This window comes from Cyrtonyx montezumae, unplaced genomic scaffold, assembly GCF_038088225.1.
Source record: "Cyrtonyx montezumae isolate F1298 unplaced genomic scaffold, pur_monq_1.0 scaffold_3, whole genome shotgun sequence".
NCBI classification, from domain to species: domain Eukaryota; kingdom Metazoa; phylum Chordata; class Aves; order Galliformes; family Odontophoridae; genus Cyrtonyx; species Cyrtonyx montezumae.
The window spans coordinates 85761639-85783470 of NW_027072034.1; the positions used below are offsets into that span (position 1 = coordinate 85761639).

A 21832-nucleotide genomic window follows, 5' to 3' on the forward strand; every position below is an offset into this window, starting at 1 on the left:
CAAAGCATGTTCCTAGGCAGCTCCAACACTGAGTTTTGCAGTGTAGAGAAGCTGAACCAGCCTGCCTACATACTCAGAGGGGGGACCCTGACATATGCTCAACGATGTGACTGCAAAAGGGATGGTCTTCAACAGGCGGTCACATAGCTGACCAGACAGCAGTCACACCTGCAGGGTCCTGAGATGGGTGGACAGATGGACTGCCAGATACCTCATGCCATGGGACTGCATTCATCGAGACACATCCTGCTTGACTGCACTTGGGCAATAAACATTCACATTAATGTGTGGATGCTGTGACAGGATTTTGTCCCCTGCTTTCCAAGGTCTGCTGTGGTGCAGTAAGGACCGGCCTAGGCTCAGCAGCAACATGTTCCCAGGTCAGCTGGAAGGAGCAACCGACCTGCTCCGCCAGTATTCACTTCATCAACTTATCTGCCAGGTCCCCTCCATCCAAGACTTTCAGACAGATTAGGCCAAGTAATGGTTTTGAATGAGTTGTAGTCTGAGGGTAAGATCATCCTCTGGGAGATGACTACAGGTATTCACAAAGACCAACCAGCCCAGATCTGGGTCTCCACCAGACAGTTTCTTCTGATACTGCTTCCTGAGCCAGTGTTGCTGCAAGATGTCCTGGAAGAGGGGTAAGGTTGGGGCATCAAGAATCAACATGGTGCTGAACAGTTCCTAGACACCATGGTTCCTAGCAGAGCTCATGACAAAGAAAAACAGGCTAAATATTCCTCAAAGAACAGAGAAGAGCCCATAGAGTAGAGTTAAATAAGTACAAGTACACATCTCCTCATAACCAGTATCAAATATACGGGTCACCCCTGGGGGATAGGCTGATGCAGAGGAGATGTTCCAGCTACCACTTTTGGGCTGTCATTCCCATGCTGAGAAATGGCTGAGACAAAGAATCAGCAATGCACACACCACCAGTAAGATCTCATGGGCTTTCCTCCTGGCAGAGATCAGAGCCAACTACCAGCAATACAATTCACCATCTTGCAGAAATACGTAGAGGAAATCTCAGTTTCAGAGCAAATGGAGTTCTGATCAATGGTGTGGGACTGGGGTCCCCGTGTGTCCTGGCACACAGGTGTCTGACAGCACCAGATGATCATCCAAGCAATGACTTCTAGAGGCAGAGATGTTGGTCCGTCTGCACTTCATGCTTGAAATCTTTCAGCATACACAGTCTACAGGCCTGTGGTTTTCTTAAGCAGCACAGACAGATCAGAAGCCAAGATATGCATGCCATTGATTATGCATGGGGAGAGACAGATTTCTCCAGCCAGGCAGAGATCTCCACATCAGAGAAAGGGCAGAAAACGCTGCAAGGAAACATACGGGAAAGGGGATTTATATAAACCAAATGAACCTCCAGGCAGGAAAGAAAGTGATCCCTGAGCCACTGTGTGTGAGGCAACATCACTCAGAAGAAAAAAAATATTGGATGAAAATATTTGCTCGGTTTTTTTTTTGTTCTTTTAGAAAACAAAATTCAAAGGGAAAAGAAATGGAAACAACCAGGAAAGATGTATTTATCCAGACAATTCATCTACATCAGAACACCAACGTGCGCTGCAATGTGTCTTGTAAGCACACACAGAGGACCTCACCCTGCTTAAAATGCTGTGCATCACAACACATGGATGTGCAGGCACTCTGCTGGTATGGCACAGCAGCAGTTAATTACACAAACCAATCTAGCAAGGTAAATTGTCACATCCTGCAGCCCCCAATTTATCTACCTTACCTAACCTTACAAGTGATCCAAAAAAATTCTACTGTGATCTACTTTTATCTTCCCTTCAGGACATCTCACAAGAAGCGTTTTTCTCTGGAGCTTCCCCTGCCCTTGCTGTGCAGCCCAGGGACAGCCCTGCAAAACACCACCTCTCTCTGCAGGACACCTCTCCCACCCTACTGGACCCAACGATCCCAGTAACAAGGGGGAAGGGCCAGGCCCACACAGGCATGTGCTACAAGAGATGGTAGGACAGGGATACTGTGGTGATGCCTAAGGTTGGGTACAGAACTGAGGATGGGTAAGAAGATGTTCCGGACACCTTGCCACCTGCTGATGTGGCAGAAACCGAGCTCTTAGACAGGAAGGTCTGCTAAGCATAAACCACAGTCAGCTTAGTTTCCTCCATAGGAAATGAAACCATCCTGATATCTCAGCACTGCTCAGTCATTTCCCCATCAACTAATCTGAGCCTGTTAACCAGCATTTTTGTGAATTTTTTTTTTTTTTATATTTTCAAATACAAAGCAGGAGAAAGCTGGAGCGAGAATCCTGGCCTGCAGTGAAATGGTGCAGACACATCAGAGGAAAGTGCCGTAGCATCAGCACAGATAAAACAATTGGGTTCACATTTATTTTTAGCCTGGAGCCTGGCCCACGCAGTACCAGCATTACATGCAGCCCTTTGAGGGCCTGTAGCTGCCAGAAGAGGGATCTTGCCGCCAGCACCTTCTGAGGGATGAGCACCCTGGGGAGGCCACACTGAAGCGGGCCTGGTGTGGGGATGGGCAGAGGAGCCCTGCTTCCAGCAGTATAGCCCAGCACCTGCTGCAGCCCAGTGAGAGCCCACACCCATATGGAGCTGTAGAAAAGGCAACTGTCCTGTTTAATGATTCCTGGTCTCCATAACAAATGTGCTGCTGATACGCAGCAAAGCAAAGTGCATGGTGAGTGGGACTTGGTCCCTGCTTCCAAGGAGGGGACGGAGGTGGGGCCTGGCGCAGCTCCAGGGCCACCCCAGCGCCCAGGGAGCAGCAAGGATGGGAAGGGCCCCAAGCTCAGTCCAGTTGGCACCAGTCAGGTCCAGTTTGCAGGGAGGTACAGCTTGAGTTCGGCTTCTGCACAGCGCGAGGAGGGCCAGGGGCAGGTTGGATATGCCAGGATAGAGGCTGGAGGAGGTGTGTTTGGAGGACCTAGGGACAGCCCCTGGAGAACACTGCTGTGGCAAGTTTGGGACCATCCTGCCTGAACCATGGTTAAACCAAAGCAGGGGAGAGGAACAGAGAAGGGGCTGGAGGTGAGCAGCCCAGACAGGTTTACCTAGCCATTTGCAAGACATCTGTTAGCAGGAGGTCTGCCAGATGCCCCGAGGTAGGGGTGGGCCTGGGCAACAAACGTTTACCAGCAGCTCCACTTCCCTGACAGTCTCTCCCAGCTGCAGCTCAGACACCTCTCAGCCAGGAGTGGGGGGCTGAGGGAACAGGGCCTCCCCTCATTATCTGATGGAAGCATCGCTGGGGGGGTCACGATCCGACTCCTCACTCTCTTCATTGGGGGCTGACTCGCTGGTGGAGGCTGGGGTGAAGGCAGGAGACTTCCTGTAGAGAAGAATAAAAGCAGCAGTCACAGCACTGCTGAGGGGAAGGACCAAGCACATCTGGTGAGCACAGGAAAGGAGAAGAGAAGCTGAAACACCCACCCTGTGGAGTCTGTCTCCTCCCCACACCACAGCAGGATGGGGAGTACTGTCCATGCTTCAGCTTCCACTCAGCACCATGCTGGCTATAGTCCCAGCTCAGCACACAGGTATCCTGACCCTCCAACTCACCTGTCCCCAGACTGGGTGATGAGCCTCCGGCAAGTCTCCATCTGCACATCCAGACCTCGCTTCATGCTGCACATCTCCATATACTCGTGCAGATGCCGGTTCATATCATTCTTGGCTGTGGCCAGCTCCAGCTGCCAAAGGAAAGCAATGCAGAGATGAGCCTAAAGCACCATGCAATGCAGAGCAGGGGACACAGCCAGATCTGAGGCTGACATCCCACTGCTAATAACCAACTGCACCAGCAGTCGGTTCTCGCTCCTCCAGGGACCCTTCTCCCTCACTTCCCACCCTTCCTCCTCCTCTATTTTAACACCGACCTCTATTTGGTCGATGGTTTCCTGGTACTCCTTCTCACGACTCTTGAACAATGACTCTGTGTCTTTGATCACCTTCTCCAGGCTGTCATCCTGCTGCTGAGGAGAGCAGGCAGCATGTTTAGAGGCAGAGAGGTATGTGACATGTGGAGATAGAGGAAAGAGAAATCAGAGAGAGAACTGGCAGCACTGAATAAAGAGGAAAAAGCTCACAAGCAGTATAGCCAAGGTGATAGACATGAGTCAGCCCTTCAAACATGGAGCACAGAGATCTGAGATGTGCCATACTGGACAGAAAGCACTTCAACATAGAAAAACACCAACAAAACCCAGTAACTTCAGAGAGTATAGTTGATATCCTGCACACAGACTGTGTCCAAGCACAATGTGTCCCTAGAGGACCAATGAAGCCCAAAAAAGAAGACAGCAGTGCCTTTGGCCAGACTTTGCAGCCTCAGTTTGGGCAGAGTTGCTGCCCCAGTAGTGGACAAGGGCCATCAGAGCCCAGTGTAGCCAGAGGAGCCAGCTGAATCTGGGGAACACAATGGATGAGAATGGGCCCATGAGGGAGGAAGGGACTCTGAAGCTCAGCCACTGAATGAACACCTCTCAAGACTCAAGCAGGTCTGAGCACCCCAAACAGAAAGCGCAAGCCCCGGGCTGAAACCAGAGAGAATGTGGCTCCACTGTTACCTCCCCCTGCACCTCAGCAGCTGCAATGGCATATCCAGAGAAGTCCTCCCAGAGGAGCAGTGTCTCTTCTGTCTCCTCCCACGTGAGGCTGTCACAGTCATCTTCAAAGTCATATTCCCTCCTAGGGGCAAGGGGACAGCATGTTAACACACTGTAGAAAAACTCTTGCCACGAGGACAGGCAGAGCACTGCCAAAAATCTCGTCCTGGCTTACAGGCAGGGCTACAGCTTTGGGATGTTTGTTCCTGGTCAGGAACAGGCTCAGACATACCCCAAACCAACAGCTGATGAGAAAGGGGCCAACTTTATGGTCAGAAGCCCCAAACTGAGGTAGTGACTCACAAAATCCAGGAGCAGTGGTGAGAAGAGGGGCATGGCAAGGGGAAGATGGCTCAGCACCACTGCTTAGCAGCATATAACACCTGGGAGGGCATTACCATGGAAGTGGGGCACAGTGGAAATGAAACAAGCCCTGTGGGAAAATACATAATCCCTGCTGTCCTTGTAAGGCCATGGGTTGGGAAGCAGGCTGTGAACATGCCTGGACAGGAAGGCAGGGCTACGGATGGCATTCAAGCACCAAAGCAGCATCATCCCTATGGCCACAGAGGGCTCAGGTCCTGGTCAGTCCCTCCTCAGTGCAGCCACAGAGCACGGGGCATTAAGAGCATTCCTGAAGGAGCTCCCACTTCAGCATCACTCAGAAAGAAAAAGCAGCAGAGCGCTCCCATTCCCCTACTCCCCATCCATCAGCCTGCACATCCAGGGCACCCATGAAGGAGGCCGGTGCCTGGCAGGGTGGAGAAAGCCAGAGTGGTACACACCATCAGAAGGCCTGCTCAGGAGCACAGCCCACAGATGTGGCATTGTTTTATGGCTAACAGCAACAAAGCCACAGCCTGCAGCCAGGCTGGCCACGCATCCCCTTGTGCAGCAGAGATGGGGCTCAGCACTGCACTGGGCTGCCTGAGGTGGTACGGAGCTGCAAGGGGTCAGCTGGAGTGAGGCCAGGCCACACTCACAGCTGGTTCAGCATCCTCTGCATTTCCTCATTGATACTCATGGCTGTGGTCTCGTCCTCTTCATCCTCATCGGGCTTTCTGGAAGCATCACTCTCTGACAGTGAAGTATCTTCATCGCTGACCTGCTTCCGCTCCCGCTTCCGCCCCATCGAGGCTGGGACCTTAACGGGAGACAAGTGCAGAGACTACAGAAACGAGGCCGGGTCCGAGGTCAGGAGTAGGCAGTTGAGAGGAGATGGAGGGAGAAGGAATGGCGGGGGACAGACAGACGGGGAATGAGAGAAAGAAAGAAAGGAAGGAAGGAAGAAAGAAAGAAAAGCGAGAAAGAGAGAGAGAGACGGGCTTATTATGATCAGGTTAAAGATGGTGCAATGGATAAAATATGGTTTTAGCATTTTCTAAAATTAAAACTAAGCAACTAAAGATGGAGTCTATGAATCTGATGAAAAAAAAAACCAAACGTGATTTTATTGAAGAAGAACTCAAATCACCCACCACCCCAGACCAGAGACAGAGGGAAACACAGACAGGAAAAAAGAGACAGTCTAAATAAAGTGAAGTATGTCAATATTTACGGTCCAACCTTATAGAAAGTTTATAATTTGTACAGTTTCTCAACAGAATGAAACTAACCAGTTGCTTCTGTAGGAAATAAAGAAAGACAGAAATGCAGCAACATCCAGAAAGAAGAAAGAGTCAGAGACAGAGAAGAGTGACAGAGAAGATGACGGAGAAGGGAAGGGGAAGGAGAGAGATGGAATTAGAGACAGACACTGGAGCCACTTGTCTCCCTCCTGCAGCTGCTGCCCTATCGCTGTGGTATCCCAGGGCCCAGTACTACACATCAGCAAGAGGTCGAGGGGACTTCATGCCCAAAGCAACACTTGGAGCTTTTTCACTCTGTGCGCCCCTTCACCCGATGCTCCCAAAGCACATCATCCAAGAGAGACAGAGAGCAAGGGACCACAAGGAGCTCAGGACAGGTGATAAACTGCCTCTCCTAGTGGGGTTGTGTTGCTGCCTCTTCTATCTCCTTTGGGAACTTTCTTCCCCAGAGCTGGCTGCTGAGCCTGGAATGGGCGCATCTCACCTGAAACATCTTGATCATGTCCTCGCAGTTCCGCTGCTGTGCCACATCGCACAGCTTGGCAGTGATGTCAATGCGCCGGCAGATGTCCATGTCCACCTTCATGGCCTTCTCCTGGATCTTGGTGTCCAGCTCTGTGATATTCTGAGCCCACAGTGACCAGCACGGCACCACAGAAAGGGGACAAAGGAGGAGGATTAGACAAAGCACAGGGCATCAGAGCCCCCGTGTTCCCTTGGTAAAATAACTGCCTCCCGGGGCTATGGACTCACATTGCTCATCAGTCCCTTGAAGACAACAAGCTCTGCCTTGAGTTGCTCCACCTTCATGGCCAGTTCCTCCTGGCACGCTTCAGCCTCCTGGGCTTCCTGCCCCGGGGCAGAGGGAGGGGCACACATTAGCCCCAGCAAAGGGCAGCAGGGAGCAGGGCAAGAGGACAGGGATGCTCACCTCCTGCAGCTCTGTGACTCGGTCCTGAAGCTGGACACGAACCGTGTACTCCTCTTCCCATCTAGGGAAAGAAACGTGCTGCTCAGTTCTCATGCCACAGGCTGCTGGACTGATCAGAGTGGCAGCTGCTCACCCCACAGCAGTCCCAGAGGGAGCAAGGATGGCAGTGGGGCAAAAGGTGGAATGTACGCAGGAATATATTGCCATTTGTTTCCAGCTGGCCACAACTGCTTAATGCCCATCAGCCCTCCTGGCTGCAAACCCAGCTCCACAAGGCTCTACACCAACCTTACTTGGGGCTGCCCGTGGCTCCCTGCTTTGTGGCAGGGGGAGCTGGGGACACCAGCACAAGCCCTTCACAGCAGCTGCTCTGCGTGCCCTGAAACCCACCAGCTGCTTTGGCCACCCACAGCCCCTTGGTCTTGGGTTACATTCAGCTACAACATGTGGGAATGGCTTAGGGCTTCTCTGCATCCAGCAGAGCTGTGCCCATCTATGTCGTATTGGTGCAGTTCCGGCTGCTCAGAAGCACAGAATTCTATCTAATATCACGTTACACGGCCATGCTGTACTTCAGTGTGAAGGTCAGAATAAAAAATATTATTTTGTCCTGCAAGGAAGCGTGACAGATCAGGCCTTTGTATGCCAGCTTGCAGCACATTAGCCCACAGATGGATTGGGCTGGAGCAGGTGGGCACTGTGTTAGGCTACGCAGCCCTGCACTAAGCCCATGCTAGACCATGCCATGTGTGTCTGCTATCCAGACACGTCACCCTGCAGCGGGCCACACCATATTTCTCAGCCATGAGCTCATCACTTTGGGTTACGCTGCAGCGTTGGCCCAGTCCCTGTTTGGCTGGGAGGCCACCAGCTGCACAGCCATTCACTATATGATGATGATCATGCAGAGCAAATGGATCTGCAAATGTCCCCCACACCCATGGCTGTCCCACACAGTGCAAGACGCTGCAGGGCTGCTATGGTGCTGCTCCAGGCTCCTTGGAAAAGCAGGATTTCTCAGATCAAATAAAATTTCTCTGGAAAAGCAACAAGAGCCAGACCCTGCCTGTGCAGGGTTCTCTGGTTTCTGCTCAATGCTTGCAAGCACCACTGACCCCAGCTTTTAATGTTGCACAAGGACACGCAAAACTACTTCTCTTGCTTACAAGTGTGAAAAATAAATCCCAAGGACTAGGAAACCAGAGAGCTCCTGAAAAGCCCTCCCTCTCATCATCTTAGGGTATGAAGATGATGCTATGACTTGGAAGAGTCCTGAATTAGGCATTTCTAAGCTCTTAGAGCTGGCAGTGGTTCTCCTTATTCAAACAAGGAGAAAGCATGCTGTCCTAGCTTTGTAGGTACCATCCCACAGCTACAGAGGGGGAAGCAAAAGGGATTTGCATCCTTTGTGGGAAGAAAAAGATTAAGAGAAGGAAGGAGAAAGTTAAAAGGTGGGACTTTCCTTATATGGGAACCACTCAAAAAAGGCCTTTGTCCCTGGAGAGAAGATGCAATCCGCCACTGAAAGAAATTGTCAGCGTCTTTCAGCATGGGGCTTACTTGCTCTGTTGGTCTCCACCTTCCTCTGGCCTCTGCACTGCCCAACCTGCCAAAGCTTTGGAAGAACTGATGTCACATGGATGTCATGGAAGACCAGAAGAGATCATATAAATGCTGACTTAGCAGTAGAAAGTAAGAAGGATTCATGCTGTAAGTGACGGATATGCGCTTCCATCCCTTACAAACCTTTCTCTCTCAGGCTCATCTCCTGCCTGGCTCTGTTTCCCTGCTTCATCCTGCAATGCACCACTCCTAATTATAACCCGGCTGCATCACTGCACCCAGCCTGGAGCAGTCAGCAATCTGCCAGGCTGCTGCCACCTGGACCAAAGCTTTGCTGTTCAGCCCCAGCTTGCCACCACCACCCTACCCCGTCACCACAGGAATGTGTGCCCCTCCTACACCACCAGTCTACCCAGAGTGAGAGGGCAGAGAGCACAGCTCAGCAGCAGGCAGAGCCAGCTACCCCCCCGCTGACCTCAGGCCACCAAAACTGGGGACGTGACAAGTTCCTTTGCCAGAGCCATCCCTGCTCCCACACAGCAAGGGGGACGTCAGGGCTGGCCCACAGTGCCGGGACAGCACGGAAATGGGATCCTCCTCTGCTGTCCCCCATTTGGGACCCGGTGTGGGAGGGGGTCTGGGGGTGGGGTCTGCTTTCTCCTGCCCCTAGTAACACTGTCCAAAAATAGATCCCCCCAATAACATTGGCCCGTGGCCTTCTCACCGCCCGTCCCCAGCCAGCAGGCTGCACCACGACCCACTCTCCCTTCTGCCCAGGTTTCAGCAGCACCAGCAAACTGCAGCCAGGCAACCCAGAGCTCACACACTCACAGACCCAAGAGGTGCTGGCATCCCAGCTGGGTATCTGACCACTTTTTTATATTTGAGGAAACAATTTTTCTCTGCAAGAGTGGTCAGGCACTGGAATGGCCTGCCTAGGGAGGTGGCTGAGGCACCATCCCTAGTGCTGTTCAAGAAGTGTTTAGATGAGGTGCTAAGGGATTTGATTTAGTACTTGGGTAGGGACAGTGATAGGAGGATGGTTGGACTAGATGATCTTGTAGGTCCTTTCCAACCTAATGTACCTATAAAGATAAACTGGGATAGAGAGGAAAGCCTTATAAAGCCGCTGTCTCCCATCTTTCTTCAGAGCTCTCTGCTTTTCCCCTCCCAAAAGGTGGCCCTGCTCCCTGCTCAGGTTGCCCTGACACAGCATTAGCTCCCTGCTATCTGATCTAAAAACACCAAGAAGGGAAATCTGCCTGCCCGGAGAAGGAACTCAACCCCTGGCTCAGTGAAAAGCCCTTAGGTGCACAGAAAAACAGTGGCAATTCGGAAAAAAATGAGACACCAACTGCCTTCTCATATGCCTCTCATATGCTTCAGAGCACCAGCTGTGCAGTGTGAATGTCTGCCCAGCCAATGCTTCACCAAGCCAGAAATGCAAGGTGTCATCTTGGGTCCCAAGCCCTGACTTTGGCACCAGATCTCACAACTACAAGGCACATAGCAGCAGTATGCTTCAAGTGCAACACTTGGCTCCTTCAGATATTTAATGGTGCACTTCACAAGTGTCCTACAGCGTCACAGAGTGCTCTCTCCTCATCCCAAGTGGGTGTGCAGCCAGCAACCCACCCACACTGCCTCAAGCCTTGCTCCAGGTGCCACCTGGTCCCGTCCTGCGTGCTGCTCTTCACACAGCCTCACCACTGCCTTGGTGTAGAGCACTCCAGGCATAGCATATAGTGGCACCACTCCAGCCCAGCCACAGGATCAGTGCACTCACACTGTGCCCTAGCCCCAGGAGCACGCCATGCTGCAGCTATGTTGGTGCAAAACCCCAAAGAATAGGGTGCTCCTGTGCCCACTGTCACCTGTGGCGGAGCCCTGGCAGCAATTTCTGGCTTGTGAAAGTGAGGGAAGAAGGAGAGGGCCCAGGGAGGCAGCCCTCTGCACGCCCCACTCCTCAGCACATCTGCACGCGCACTGAGACCTCCTGGCACCCAGACCCGCCCTGCTTCCTCACCCACTTGTCAGCTGCTTGTCACCTTCCCAAACACTTCCAGACCCCCACCCTTTCAGAACCCTGGCTCCTGGCACCCTGCTACGTCTTCACGCTCTGAGCCCCGACTTCGAGAAGCATTCCTGGTCCTCAGGCCAGGCTGAGAAGCCAGACAGCACGAGGCCAGCATCCCAAGAAACCCTGAACGGCAGAAGGCAAGCCCGGCTTGCGCAGGGCTGATCTCCGGGGGTCCCTCCCGACCCCAAGCGCTCGCTCTGTGAACCTGAGGAGACCCGAACGCAGAGGGATGCTCTCCGGGGTCCCTCCGCCAGCGCTGACCCCCACCCGGCGCCCGCGGCGCGTCCCCCCCTCACCTGCGCTTGTACTCGTCGCGCTCCCGCTTCACCTTGGCCAGCACGTTGTAGAGGGCGCGGATCTCCGGGGTGATGGTGTCGATCTGCACGCCCACCCCGTCCGGGTGGATCCACGAGACCCCCGGCCCCTGCACCAGCGTGGTCTCCGGCCCCGGGCCCAGCCGGCGGGCCTGCGAGAAGGACCAGATGGTGCCGGGCATGAAGCGGGAGGCGGCCGAGAAGGGCGGCGGCTGGGCGGGGGCGCCGGGGTGGCAGCCCGGGGAGCCCGGCGGGCGGGCGGACCCGCAGAGCGCGGCGGGGCGGCCGGCGGCCAGCGCCAGCCCCAGAGGGCGGATGGGCCCCAGCGGGCCGGTCTGCACCGCCTGGTCGCGGCGCGGGGGTCCGCGGGCCCGGCCGCCCTCCTCCAGCGCCTGCTGCAGCTGCTTCTCCAGCTGCCGGTTGCGCCGCTCCAGCTCGTGGACCTTGGCCAGGAAGCAGCGGAACCGCAGGTTCAGCGTCTTCAGCACGCTGATGTTGGAGCCCAGGTCGTTGCGGAGGGCCATGGCGGCGGGCGGCGCGGGGAAGGGGCCGGCGGCGGCCGGGGGAGGCGGCGGGGGACCGCGCTCCGCCGCGAAGGGCTCCGCGGGCCGCGGGGCGGGCGGCTCGGCGCCGGGCAGCCCCTGCTGCTCCTGCGGCAGCAAGAAGAGGTTGGGGCCGAAGAGCGGGTTCATGGCTGCGGCGGGCCGGGCGAGGGGCGCGGGGGGAGCCGGGGCCGCCGGCGCCAATCGGGGCTCGGCGGCGGCGGGGGCCGGGCCCGGCGGCGGGGGCGCGGCTTCCGCTGCGGATGGGATGCGGCGGGAGCGGGGCGGCCCCGGGCCGGGCGGATGCTGCCGCGTGTCCTCCTCCCGACCGGCTCGTCCGGGGCCGCCCCTAAAGCGCTGCCCTGGAGCCCCCCCGCAGCACCGGCGGCGGCTCGCCCGCGGGAAGTTGCCGCCCCGTGCGGGTACGGGAGGTCGCGCGAAGGCGGCAGGGCTCTGAATTGCGCCGTCTTGTGACCTCGTTGCTCACCGAGCGGCCCGCAGTCTGAGCCTTCTGCAGTCTTCCCCCTGCCCCAGGTCAGAGCTCGGATGATGCTCCCGAGTCCCCGCTTGCAGCGGGAGGAGGAGGAACGCGCGCTGGCCTGTGCCTGAATGCTCCGTGATTTGGGGTCACAAAGGATGGCCAGCTGTGCTAGCGCAGCCAGACCCTTCGCAGCTAGACCCAGCTGGCGGTCCTCCCCAGAGGCACCGAAGCCGCGCGGGACTGCTGCTTGTGCCCCTTCACGTGTCATCGGCTTCTTTTAATGCCTCTCCTCGCAACCGATCTCTGCTGCCGGACCCCAGTTGCCTGCATGCTCAGAGCTCCTCTTACAGCCAGAGCCAACGTGATAATCTATGGTCATAAGGGAAACATCAGCACATCTATGGATAAGCACCATGGATTCTCACGTTGGCTCTGGTTAAGACCAAGAGAGGAGCACTGCATTTTCTGCCACTGTGCAAAACAGCACAGATTTCTGTTGCTCACTCAGGTGCTGGTGGACAGACCCAGCATGTCTGTAGTTGCTGACAGCAAAATAAAAAGATGTCAGCATTCTGCTATAATCTGTCATAAGCAAATCAAGGTGGATAATCACATAGTGAACTCATGTGCCTTGCCTTACTTTAACTTTTGCTACCATTTCGCTACTCTCCCAGCTCACAGAGCCTTTTACTGGCTAATGCATCCTCCTGCACAGGCACTTTGTAGATGAGAACCATCACTCAGTTATTCAGTTTGGCTCCACAGCTTTCCTAAAGGCTGCTATTTCAAGGCACAGGTAAATGCCACCATCCGTCATACCCCCATATAACCCGGTCCTTCTTCCCTAGCATAACTCTTTCCTTTGTATTGTGCTCTGCTGGGACAATTCAGCATAAACTCTTCAAGTCTTGTCACTTCTAGGACACGTCACTGTAATCCACTCCTGGAATTAATTGCTCCTATCCACACCCTAAGTTGGGTGCTGCGATGGGCACCTTTCATACCACCAAAGTCAGCAGCCCAGAGTTAGATGCCCTGATCAGGGAGCAAATGGCGAGGCAATTAAATACTATGTCACTTCTGGATTTGGCCCCTACAAATGTACCCATCTATGTGGTTACGTACATCAAGATCTAGTGCTCCAGGACCTAAATTTTGAGCCCACATTTTTGAGATGTGCAGTGCAGTATTTCAGTCCCTTAATGTCAATGTAGCCTGCCCACCTCCAGCACTGCAGCGCACATTGCTGCCAGCAGAGACAGCCGATATTGCTGTTTAGATTCTCTTCTGTTTCCATTACATCTTCAGTGTTGTCCCCAGCCTCCTCCTGGGAAGTCTTTGTCCTTGTTTTGCCACAGTAAGCTTCACAGCAGCACTGCATCCCCGCTTAATTTAAGATCTCGCAACAAGCATGACACTGCTCCTCTCACACTGGTGGTCACACACCAGCTCACCTCTTCCATTTTCCAGGCTTGTTTTGTAACTTCTGGCCTTGTTTATAGCCTACATAACTTCACAGCATGTGTCAGCTTTGTTACAGAACTGCTTACTCATTTCTTTTTTTTTCTCTCCAAGCTGTTAAATGCCACCCAGTAAGATTTGCACATAGCACAGTAGAACAGATACTGAGACACGTTGCACCAGTTTCTCTCACTCAGCTTTTAATTTGTGGCAGTGTTTTTATACCTCAGCTCTGTTTTCAACTCTCAGTTCAGTTTCTCAGATCTGTGGCAGGGGGGTTGGAACTTGATGATCCTCGGGATCCCATTCAACCCAAGCCATTCTATGATTCTCTGATTCTTGCTTTGCTCCCCCTCAGCTCTTGCTTTGTCATTCTGAGGGTACAGAAGGATGATCTAGCAGTCACATCTTGCAAAATTCTTAGCTTTATGGTCACAGTTCCCCAGTGTAACAGGGAAAAGCAAGCCCAGTGACCAGCTGCTGCCCTGCTCAGACAGCCTTACAACAGAGCACAGGGGCAAGCAGCCTGACTGTGCCCATTTATCTGAATCCAGGATGGTGTTTCCATGGCCTGGTGTTAGCATTTCTTCCATCTTTCCCCCAGCTAAAGCAAAAAGCACACACACAGGAAAATCAGGAGGAATTATGCTTGCTAAGAGGCTAGTTTTACTCACAAGATGAAGATAGCAACTAGTCTCATCTTTCATGGGAGCCTGACAGGATTTGGAGATTCGATGTTACGCTGGGATCCCAACCAAGCACTTTCTACCCCTTTCACCGGAGTTATCAAGACAAAGGGGCTGTCAAGCCAGGATGGTACATACTAGTGTAGGGACTGCAGCACACAGCAGCATGGCAAGACAGGTTAGCATCACTGCCAGAAAGATGGGCTCACAGGCTTCATAGAATCATGGATTGGCTTGGGTTGGAAGGGACCTCAAAGCCCATCCAGTTCCAACCCATGGGCAGGGCTGCCACACACCAGCTCAGGCTGCCCATGTCCCCTTCCAACCTGGCCTTGGTCACCTCCAGGGATGGGGCACCCACAGCTCTATTGGACAGCCTGTGCCAGTGCCTCACTGCCTGCTGAGTAAAGATTTTCTTCCTAGCAGGCTTCCCAGAGGTAAAACCTTTCTAAACAAAACCACCCTATATCTGGGATGTTTTAAATCTTTGTAAGCTTCCACAGCTCTCTACACTTTAGGTGACTTAGGTCCTAAGATCTGTTATTATTGCTGGAAAACAGCAAGCATCTATTTTTCTCAGTGTTGCTCACAATTTTATGCACCATTGTGTCATCTTTTTCCTCATGGTCCTCTTCTCCAAGCTTAAACAGACCCACTGTCTGGCTGCCCCTCTTGCCGAAGCCATTCCATAGCTTTGGATGAGTTTGTTCACCTCTGAACATATTTTCAGTTCTACAATCCTTTAATTAATTAATTAATTCCTGACAGAGGACTCTTGAAATGCAGAACTGAACAAGTGCATGCACGGTTACTTTATACAAGGAGGTAATTTTCTCTGCTTTGCAATCTAATAATTCTTTTCATATCAGTGCCTAGCACTGATTAATTTTTCTGAAAGGCCTTGGGAAAGGCTAGGCTCCTATACGTCAGACAATCCAGCGACTTCACCACATAAGCTTGAAGCAAGATAGATGCATTCAGCGGCTTCATAATTTGCAGTGAAGCACAGGGAAAAGCAATTTCCAGCTGTAAGGGTATCTGGCTAACAGCTAGTCAGCACAAAACATAAAAAAAAAACCCAACCCTAGAACAAGCAGAGATGCAATAAATGAAAAGCAGAAGATAACAGAGGCTATAAAAAAGACCAGAACTCCCAAGACACTGACAGATTGAACCATTGCAGGAATCACACAAGTGTATCCTTGAAAAGGTTCAGCCAGAAACTTCATAGCTAAAAAAAGCTAAGATTATCGTGAGGTTTGAGAAGAAAATTTATTATGGGATGTTTGAGAACTGTTGCACTTGGTAAAAATTATTACACAATGTTAAGGATTATGGGAGCAAAACTTGTTAGGGAATTTTGATGGAAAGGACCAAATGTAGGGAGGTATCAAGATAAGCCAGGAAGAAATGAACATGGGAAAATGGAGAGGAGGAATACATGAGAGAGTCTGGTCTCAAGGAAACCATCTGGTTAGTATGCCTGTCCAGCTGAGCACTGCACCTAATTGCTACCAGCAGGGCTATGATAGATAGAATGGCTTAGGTTGAAATGGGCCTTAAAAAAAATCCAACTTTAACTCTCTACCATGGGCAAGGTTGCTATCTACCCTGGCCTTTTAATACCTCCAGAGATGGGGCACCACAACTTTTCTGGTCAGCCTGTTCCAGCACCTCACCACCCTCTGAGTAAAGAATTTCACCCTAACATCTAATATTAATCTTCCTTCGTTTAGTTAAAAAACTGTTTTTTTCCCTTGACCTAGCACTGTAAAACAAGTCAGTCTCCATCCTGCTTATGAGCTTGTTTTAAGCACTGGAAGGTTGCTATACTCCCTGTAGCCTTCTCTTCTGCAGGCTGAACAAGCACAGATCCTTCAGCCTTACTTCACAGGAGAGGTGCTTCAGGCCTTTGATCATCATTGTGGTCTCCTTTAGACCCACTCCAGCAGTTCCACATTTTTCTTGTACTGAGGGCTCCAGGTCTGGATGCAGTATTCCAGATGGGGCCTCACAAAGACAGAGCAGTAAGGTATCACCTCTCTTTCCCTTCTAGCCACCCCTTTTGATGCAGCCCAGGATGCAATTTGCCTTCTAGGCTGCGCGCACACACACACTGTTGGCTTGCATAAAGCTTTTCCTTTGCTAGAACACCCAAGTCCTTCTCCACGTGGCTCTTCTCCCAGAGGTCCTTGCAAACCTCAGCCATGCTGTGGTTCTGTAACAAGCACAAGGAAAAATTGAGGATGATCATGACATTCACAGAAAGCGATAACAGCAGCAAGAACCAACACCAAAAATGTCAGGATATCGGAAGAGAGTGAAAGGGGGCTCAGTGGCAAAGCAGTAGGGGGACATGGCAAAATTCTGTATTCAATGCTCAAGGGAAAAAGACAAGATTTGAGCAAAAATATAAAACTTTTAATGAGTTGTGTGTCAGTCCTTGATGCAGAGGAAGGAAAGCAATAAAAGGGGCAATGGCTGTCCTGGGTGCTCAGTACTGCAGTGATTATCTGCAGAGCTGGAAAAACAGCACAATACACAACAGAGCCAGGACACCCCTAGCCTTCGCCCCCTAAGGAGGGAAATGACCTGGAAAAGCAGTTCCTCTCACTGTCCGTTCTGTTTTACTCTTTGCTTCTTTCTGTTAGGGACTTGAGCATGTGACTTATGGGGAGAAGGCCGGACAGCCTTCAAGGGCCTCCTCTGACCCTTCAAAGATTGTCTACTCTTCAAAGCAGGCTGTAGCTTCTTCTGTGCCTGAGCAATTTTTGACCCCTCAAGTTTCTTCTTTTTTGGCTGAGGCTCCATGACTGTCTCAGGGCCAGTGGACGGATCTGCTGCTTCTGCAGCAGGCTCTTCATCTGAAACAAAAGAGAAAAGTGCTGTAGGAAGAATCCATGTGGTTTCTGCATGGGAAGCAGCCTGTGAGAGCAGGCTTGGGCAGCTCAGCAGAGCTTCAGTACTAGGTTACCTTTCTGTGGCTTGGGGATGCTATTAGAGAATTTCTTTAACTTGGCAATGAAGAACCCATCCATATTATGTGTGTGGGGATAGAAACGCCGTGTAGTCTTAAGAGAGGGGTGGAAACGACGGTCCTTGAACCTGGAAAAGGAAGTGGGGTAAAAAATGCCTCTACTGAATCCTGGCAGCAAGGAACAGAGCCGTATGTGTAACCTGTGATCCAGCACACACCTGGTAAAGCCTTCCTTGCCGAAGTCCAGTCCTGTGGCCACCAAACGAACATTGCGCTTCTTCAGCGCATAATCCACAACCCACTCATTCTCTTCCACCTGCCAGAAATTAAATGTTAGGATCCAAGACTCACTCCCCCCCTGCAGGGATAACCATGACAAAGCATGGACTTACTGTAATGGAGCATGTGCAGTAGACAACATAGCCCCCTGTCTCTGAGGTGGCATTGACTGAATCTATAGCACTGAGAAGCAGCTCCTTCTGCAGGTGAGCGCAGCGCAGGATGTCTTTCTCATCCTGTAAGTAAAAGACAGGTTAAGGGGTCAGAGGCACAGGGAAGCACCCCTGGCCTCTGAAACTGTTGTGAATGTTGAGAACAAGGGACAAGATATGAGACCGGAGTTTTCTGTAGAACTAACATCCAACAAACTTGCTCTAGCACAACACTCAAGATAGGCAAGAGCAGGAAAATCAATTTCCCTTCTACAGAGGCCTATCAAGAATGCAGTTGCCCTGAAGTCTCATGACTCACACCTGATTCTCCATCCAGCATCTGTACTCATCGCTCACCTTATTGGTTTTGATAGCAGGATCCTTGGAAATAACACCTGTTCCACTACAGGGAGCGTCGAGCAAGACACGGTCAAACCCTCCAAGTACCTACAAGGCAGATGTGAATTTAAAGTTATGCTCGTGGGCAGGGCCTGGGAACAAAACCGAGACTAAAAATAGAAACAGATGACTGGGAAGGCAGGAGATAGCTCATTCTTTCCTGTCTACCTTCCTGTTTTCATGCCAAGTAACAAATACAATTTGCAGTCACTCTGCTTATCTCCCTATGACAAGTGGCTTCACAGAACACAGCTTACTAAAAGGATAGCACAACAGCTCTAGGTAAGGATGGCAAGAACGTCCCAGAGCAGACAGGAACATACCTTGGGGAACTGGCGTCCATCACAGTTACTCACTACTGCATTGGTGACACCCAGCCGATGCAAATTGCCCACCACACTACGCAGCCGCTCAGCATTGCTGTCATTGGCCAAGATCATCCCCGTGTTCTTCATAAGTTGAGCTGCCAGAAGGCAAAACAGATCAGCAAGGGACAGAAAATCTCCCATGCCTTTACCCATAGGTACAGACACCTTTCCCTGAATTCAGTCCCATTCTGTTTCCCCTTTCTATACAGCAGAAACTCATCAATTCTAAGAGCATCCCTCCCGAGCCTCCCACCATGCAGGGTGGTACCTATATAGCTGGTTTTGCCTCCAGGGGCGCAGCACATATCCAGGATGCGCTCGTTTTCCTGTGGAGCCAGAGCCATAACAGGGAGGAGACTGGAAGCTCCTTGCAGCATGTAGTGTCCAGCCAGGTATTCAGGGGTTGCACCTGTGCAGGGATGGCAAAGCATAATAAATAAATTAATTAATGGGAGCGGAGGAAAAATCAGCTCAGCCTTATAACAGGAAGGGTGATCTCACCAATGGGCACGGAGGAGTCATAAATAACAAGTCCAGTTTTTGACCACTTCCCTAACGGGTCAAGATTCACACCACGGTTGATAAGGGCCTGCGAGACAAGGAGATGGGGCTGAGTCACAGCTCCGTGTGATGGGCAGCACATGAGGCTGTCACAGGTTTCTGCTCACCTGTGCCAGGTCCCGTCGACGTGTCTTCAGTGTATTGGTGCGAATGGTCACAGGACGGGGAACCTCGTTGGCTTCCAGGAAGTTTATCAGCTAGATAAAAGGCAAAAGGAAAGAGGTGAAAACGAAGAAGTACAGAGGCTGCCAAATCCTGATCGGTCACCTAAGACGCAGACAGGGCAAGACCCTATACCTCAGGGAGCGGGAAGATATCCATGAGCATCTTGAGCAAGAAGTCACTGTAGGAATAGTAAGCAGCCATATCTCGGCGCAACAGGGCAAGGTACTCTTGTCGTGTACGTCCTTCCTCCCGCTTCACCTTGAAGTCCTGCAGCACCTCCATGTTGCTCTTGATACGCTGGTGAATGACGTGCAGGTCGGGTGGCTCAGCAGGTAGAAAGGCCATTAAGGGACCATAAACAACGCATGAGCGCACATGTTAAGACCTTCATAGGCACAGCCACTCATACACGAGTCCTGAATCACCACATCATGAGAAAGGCCACGTTGGAACATGCACATGTACAAAGCACAGTATTTACACTTCCACCAAAGCTCAGCAGAAGCAGGATTCAAATGATGGAACTGGACAGAGAAGCTCACAAAGCAGAAGCTAAAGAAAAAAAATAAGGCTCAATTACTTCGGATAAGTATGACAATAAAACGGGAAAAAGAAGATAATCGAAAACGTCTTTCAATACTAAAAACATATTTTGTATCAAAAAGGAGACCAGAAGTCCCCAGAGGCAACTAGGGAAAAGAGAGGAAAGATAAGACTAAATTGCATGGGATACAGGAAATGAAAATCAGTGTATGCTGCAGTTGCTGTTAAAACAGAAACTCTACAGACTAGCTGAATAAAGGCCTGCTAGGGAAATAAGGGTAGGGGAGGATAAACTACATGGCAGATATCCATACACATTTAGGACTAGAAAGACTGGGGGAGGCTCCCAGCACTGTCTAGGCTGTAACATGCTTCTTAACTGTGCTGTATGCTGTTACAACTCATCTAAAAATGCTTCATCAAGCACAGAGCACTTAAACTAAAACTACGCTTATGTTAAAAGTAAAACAAAGCTCTTCAGTTATGCTCAGGCTCCATGCTGCTGCTTGCATATAGCTTAAGGATATCCTCTTTCTCAATCTGTTCATCAGTTGGCAATTTGAATTCTTCGTCTATCTCCAGGTTGAGCTGCAGATCTGTGTCTTCTTTTTCCTTCTGTCCCATTTTCTGCCTGCTGGTCTCCTCGGCCTCCTTGTCCTCCTCACTATCATCTTCACTGAGATCTCCACTAAGTGTAAAGAAAAGAAGAGAGGTTTTTACACAAAACAGCGTTGCACAAACACTTCACAATTACTGCCTTGTTAGTAGAAGAGGGTGAAAAAGAACAAAAGCAACTCGAGCTTCTCACCCATCCAGGAAAGGTTCTACTAACTTATGATGCTACCAAATACTTACTCATCAGCCTTTTGCTTCAGGGCAGCTTTCTCAATGGGCAGCAACTAAACAGAGAGAGAAAATGTTAATGAAGCAATATCACTGGGTGCTCCCCTTGCCTTCTGCCCCCTGTACAATTTTTCTGCTATGTTTAAAATGGATAATGAGGAAAGACACTTGGTATTGCACTGGGACCAGCTACCAAACCTGAATTCGCTCTGGTGGGGTGAGGAAGGCCCTCCAGTACCTCACCCCCAGCTCCCACAGTCAGGCTGCCCCTCTCCCCCAAGCCTGCCGGGCCCTCACAGCCATAAAAGCCAAGGATTTCTTACAAAATTAAAGCAAAAAAGCTCTTACTTCTTCTTCCTCAGAGGATGAGGCACCATAGTCATCCATCAACTCCTCGCTGCTCCCATCCTCTCCCTCCTCCTCCTCCATCTCCCAGCTGCCCTCTTCCACCTCCCCATCGCTGGATAACTCCACGCCAGTTCTCTGGGAGATGCTCTTCTTTCCTTTGGCTGGGGTCAGCCATTTTGCATTATCGTCATCGAAGCCAGGCCGGCGCTGAGGAGCCCGCCCCGCTGTCTTTATCCGACGCCCCTCCTTCTGAGGTACCCCCTGCTCTTCAACTACGGGGGAACAAAAGGTTAGAAGGTCAGCAGCGCTCCCAAGCCCGTCCGAGGACGGGGCAACGGGAGCAGCCGAGGACACGCTGCCACACGCGGTGCCCCGGCACTCACCCTGGGGCCGCGGCCCTCCTCCCGCCGCCGTCCGCCCCGCCGCTCCCAGTCGCCTCTTGGCGGCCCTACAGCGGAGGGAAGAGGCCGTCAAACCTCAGGCCCACCCCGGTCGGGATCCCCGCACCGGCCCGGGCCGCCCTCACCTCCTCCGCGCGTGGCTGGACAGCTTCTTCCGGCCGCCTTCCACCTCTGCAGAAACAGAAGCGGCACTCAGGGGGCGCGCCCCGCGGGGGCCCCGCCGAGAGCCGGGCCGCACTTACCGGGAGGCAGGAAGCGGGCCAGCTCCACCTCGGCTCCCCGCTGCTTGCGGGCCTTGCGCCCGGGGCCGCGCTTCTCCTTCCTGCTAGGGTCCAGCTTCCGCCCCATGGCTCCGCTACCGCCAGCACCGCCGCGGCACCACGTGCGGCCCTGCTCTCCGCGCACGCGTACTGCAGCCAGCCCGCCCCCGGCCCGCCATTGGCTGCGGGAGGGAACGTCACGAAGCGGCGGTGAGAGCTGCGGCCCGGGCCGCGCGCTACCCGACCCGGGGGCACTAAGCGC

General features: G+C 52.2%; 2 protein-coding genes across 6 annotated transcripts; both read right to left on the reverse strand.

The window, feature by feature from the left end:
* Positions 1-1396: 1396 nt before the first annotated feature.
* On the reverse strand, positions 1397-11805 carry IFFO1 (intermediate filament family orphan 1). Of its 5 annotated transcripts, none has more exons than XM_065742166.1 (9): positions 11087-11805; positions 7148-7208; positions 6970-7065; positions 6701-6841; positions 5611-5771; positions 4589-4709; positions 3899-3991; positions 3582-3712; positions 1397-3351 (listed from the first exon to the last, which is right to left on the reverse strand). In XM_065742166.1, the coding sequence occupies exons 1-9, from the start codon at positions 11794-11796 to the stop codon at positions 3249-3251; spliced, it is 1617 nt and encodes a 538-aa protein (XP_065598238.1). In that variant the 5' UTR covers positions 11797-11805; the 3' UTR covers positions 1397-3248. The 5 variants fall into 5 exon arrangements, with proteins under 5 accessions (XP_065598238.1, XP_065598236.1, XP_065598235.1 ...); XM_065742164.1 differs by having other exon boundaries at positions 4601-4709; positions 5611-5795; XM_065742163.1 differs by having other exon boundaries at positions 5611-5795.
* A 4868-nt stretch (positions 11806-16673) lies between these two features.
* NOP2 (NOP2 nucleolar protein) lies at positions 16674-21708 on the reverse strand. Its single transcript, XM_065742245.1, has 16 exons — positions 21553-21708; positions 21436-21481; positions 21293-21357; positions 20910-21181; positions 20574-20617; positions 20246-20406; positions 19308-19507; positions 19118-19207; positions 18951-19038; positions 18718-18858; positions 18405-18544; positions 18040-18129; positions 17644-17766; positions 17470-17567; positions 17249-17379; positions 16674-17138 (listed from the first exon to the last, which is right to left on the reverse strand). The coding sequence occupies exons 1-16, from the start codon at positions 21656-21658 to the stop codon at positions 16885-16887; spliced, it is 2049 nt and encodes a 682-aa protein (XP_065598317.1). The 5' UTR covers positions 21659-21708; the 3' UTR covers positions 16674-16884.
* Between the last annotated feature and the right edge of the window lie 124 nt (positions 21709-21832).

Coding starts and splice junctions, on each gene's coding strand:
- IFFO1 (XM_065742162.1), bottom strand. CDS start 11,796: ATGAACCCGCTCTTCGGCCCCAACCTCTTCTTGCTGCCGCAGGAGCAG. Junction 4,710..5,610: donor CAGAGGATGCTGAACCAGCT/GTGAGTGTGGCC, acceptor CCTTGCCCCTAG/GAGGGAATATGACTTTGAAG. Junction 3,995..4,588: donor CTGCTGAGGTGCAGGGGGAG/GTAACAGTGGAG, acceptor TGCTCTCCTCAG/CAGCAGGATGACAGCCTGGA.
- NOP2 (XM_065742245.1), bottom strand. CDS start 21,658: ATGGGGCGGAAGCTGGACCCTAGCAGGAAGGAGAAGCGCGGCCCCGGG. Junction 21,182..21,292: donor AGGAGGGCCGCGGCCCCAGG/GTGAGTGCCGGG, acceptor GTTCCCCCGTAG/TTGAAGAGCAGGGGGTACCT. Junction 19,039..19,117: donor GTCGACGGGACCTGGCACAG/GTGAGCAGAAAC, acceptor CTTGTCTCGCAG/GCCCTTATCAACCGTGGTGT.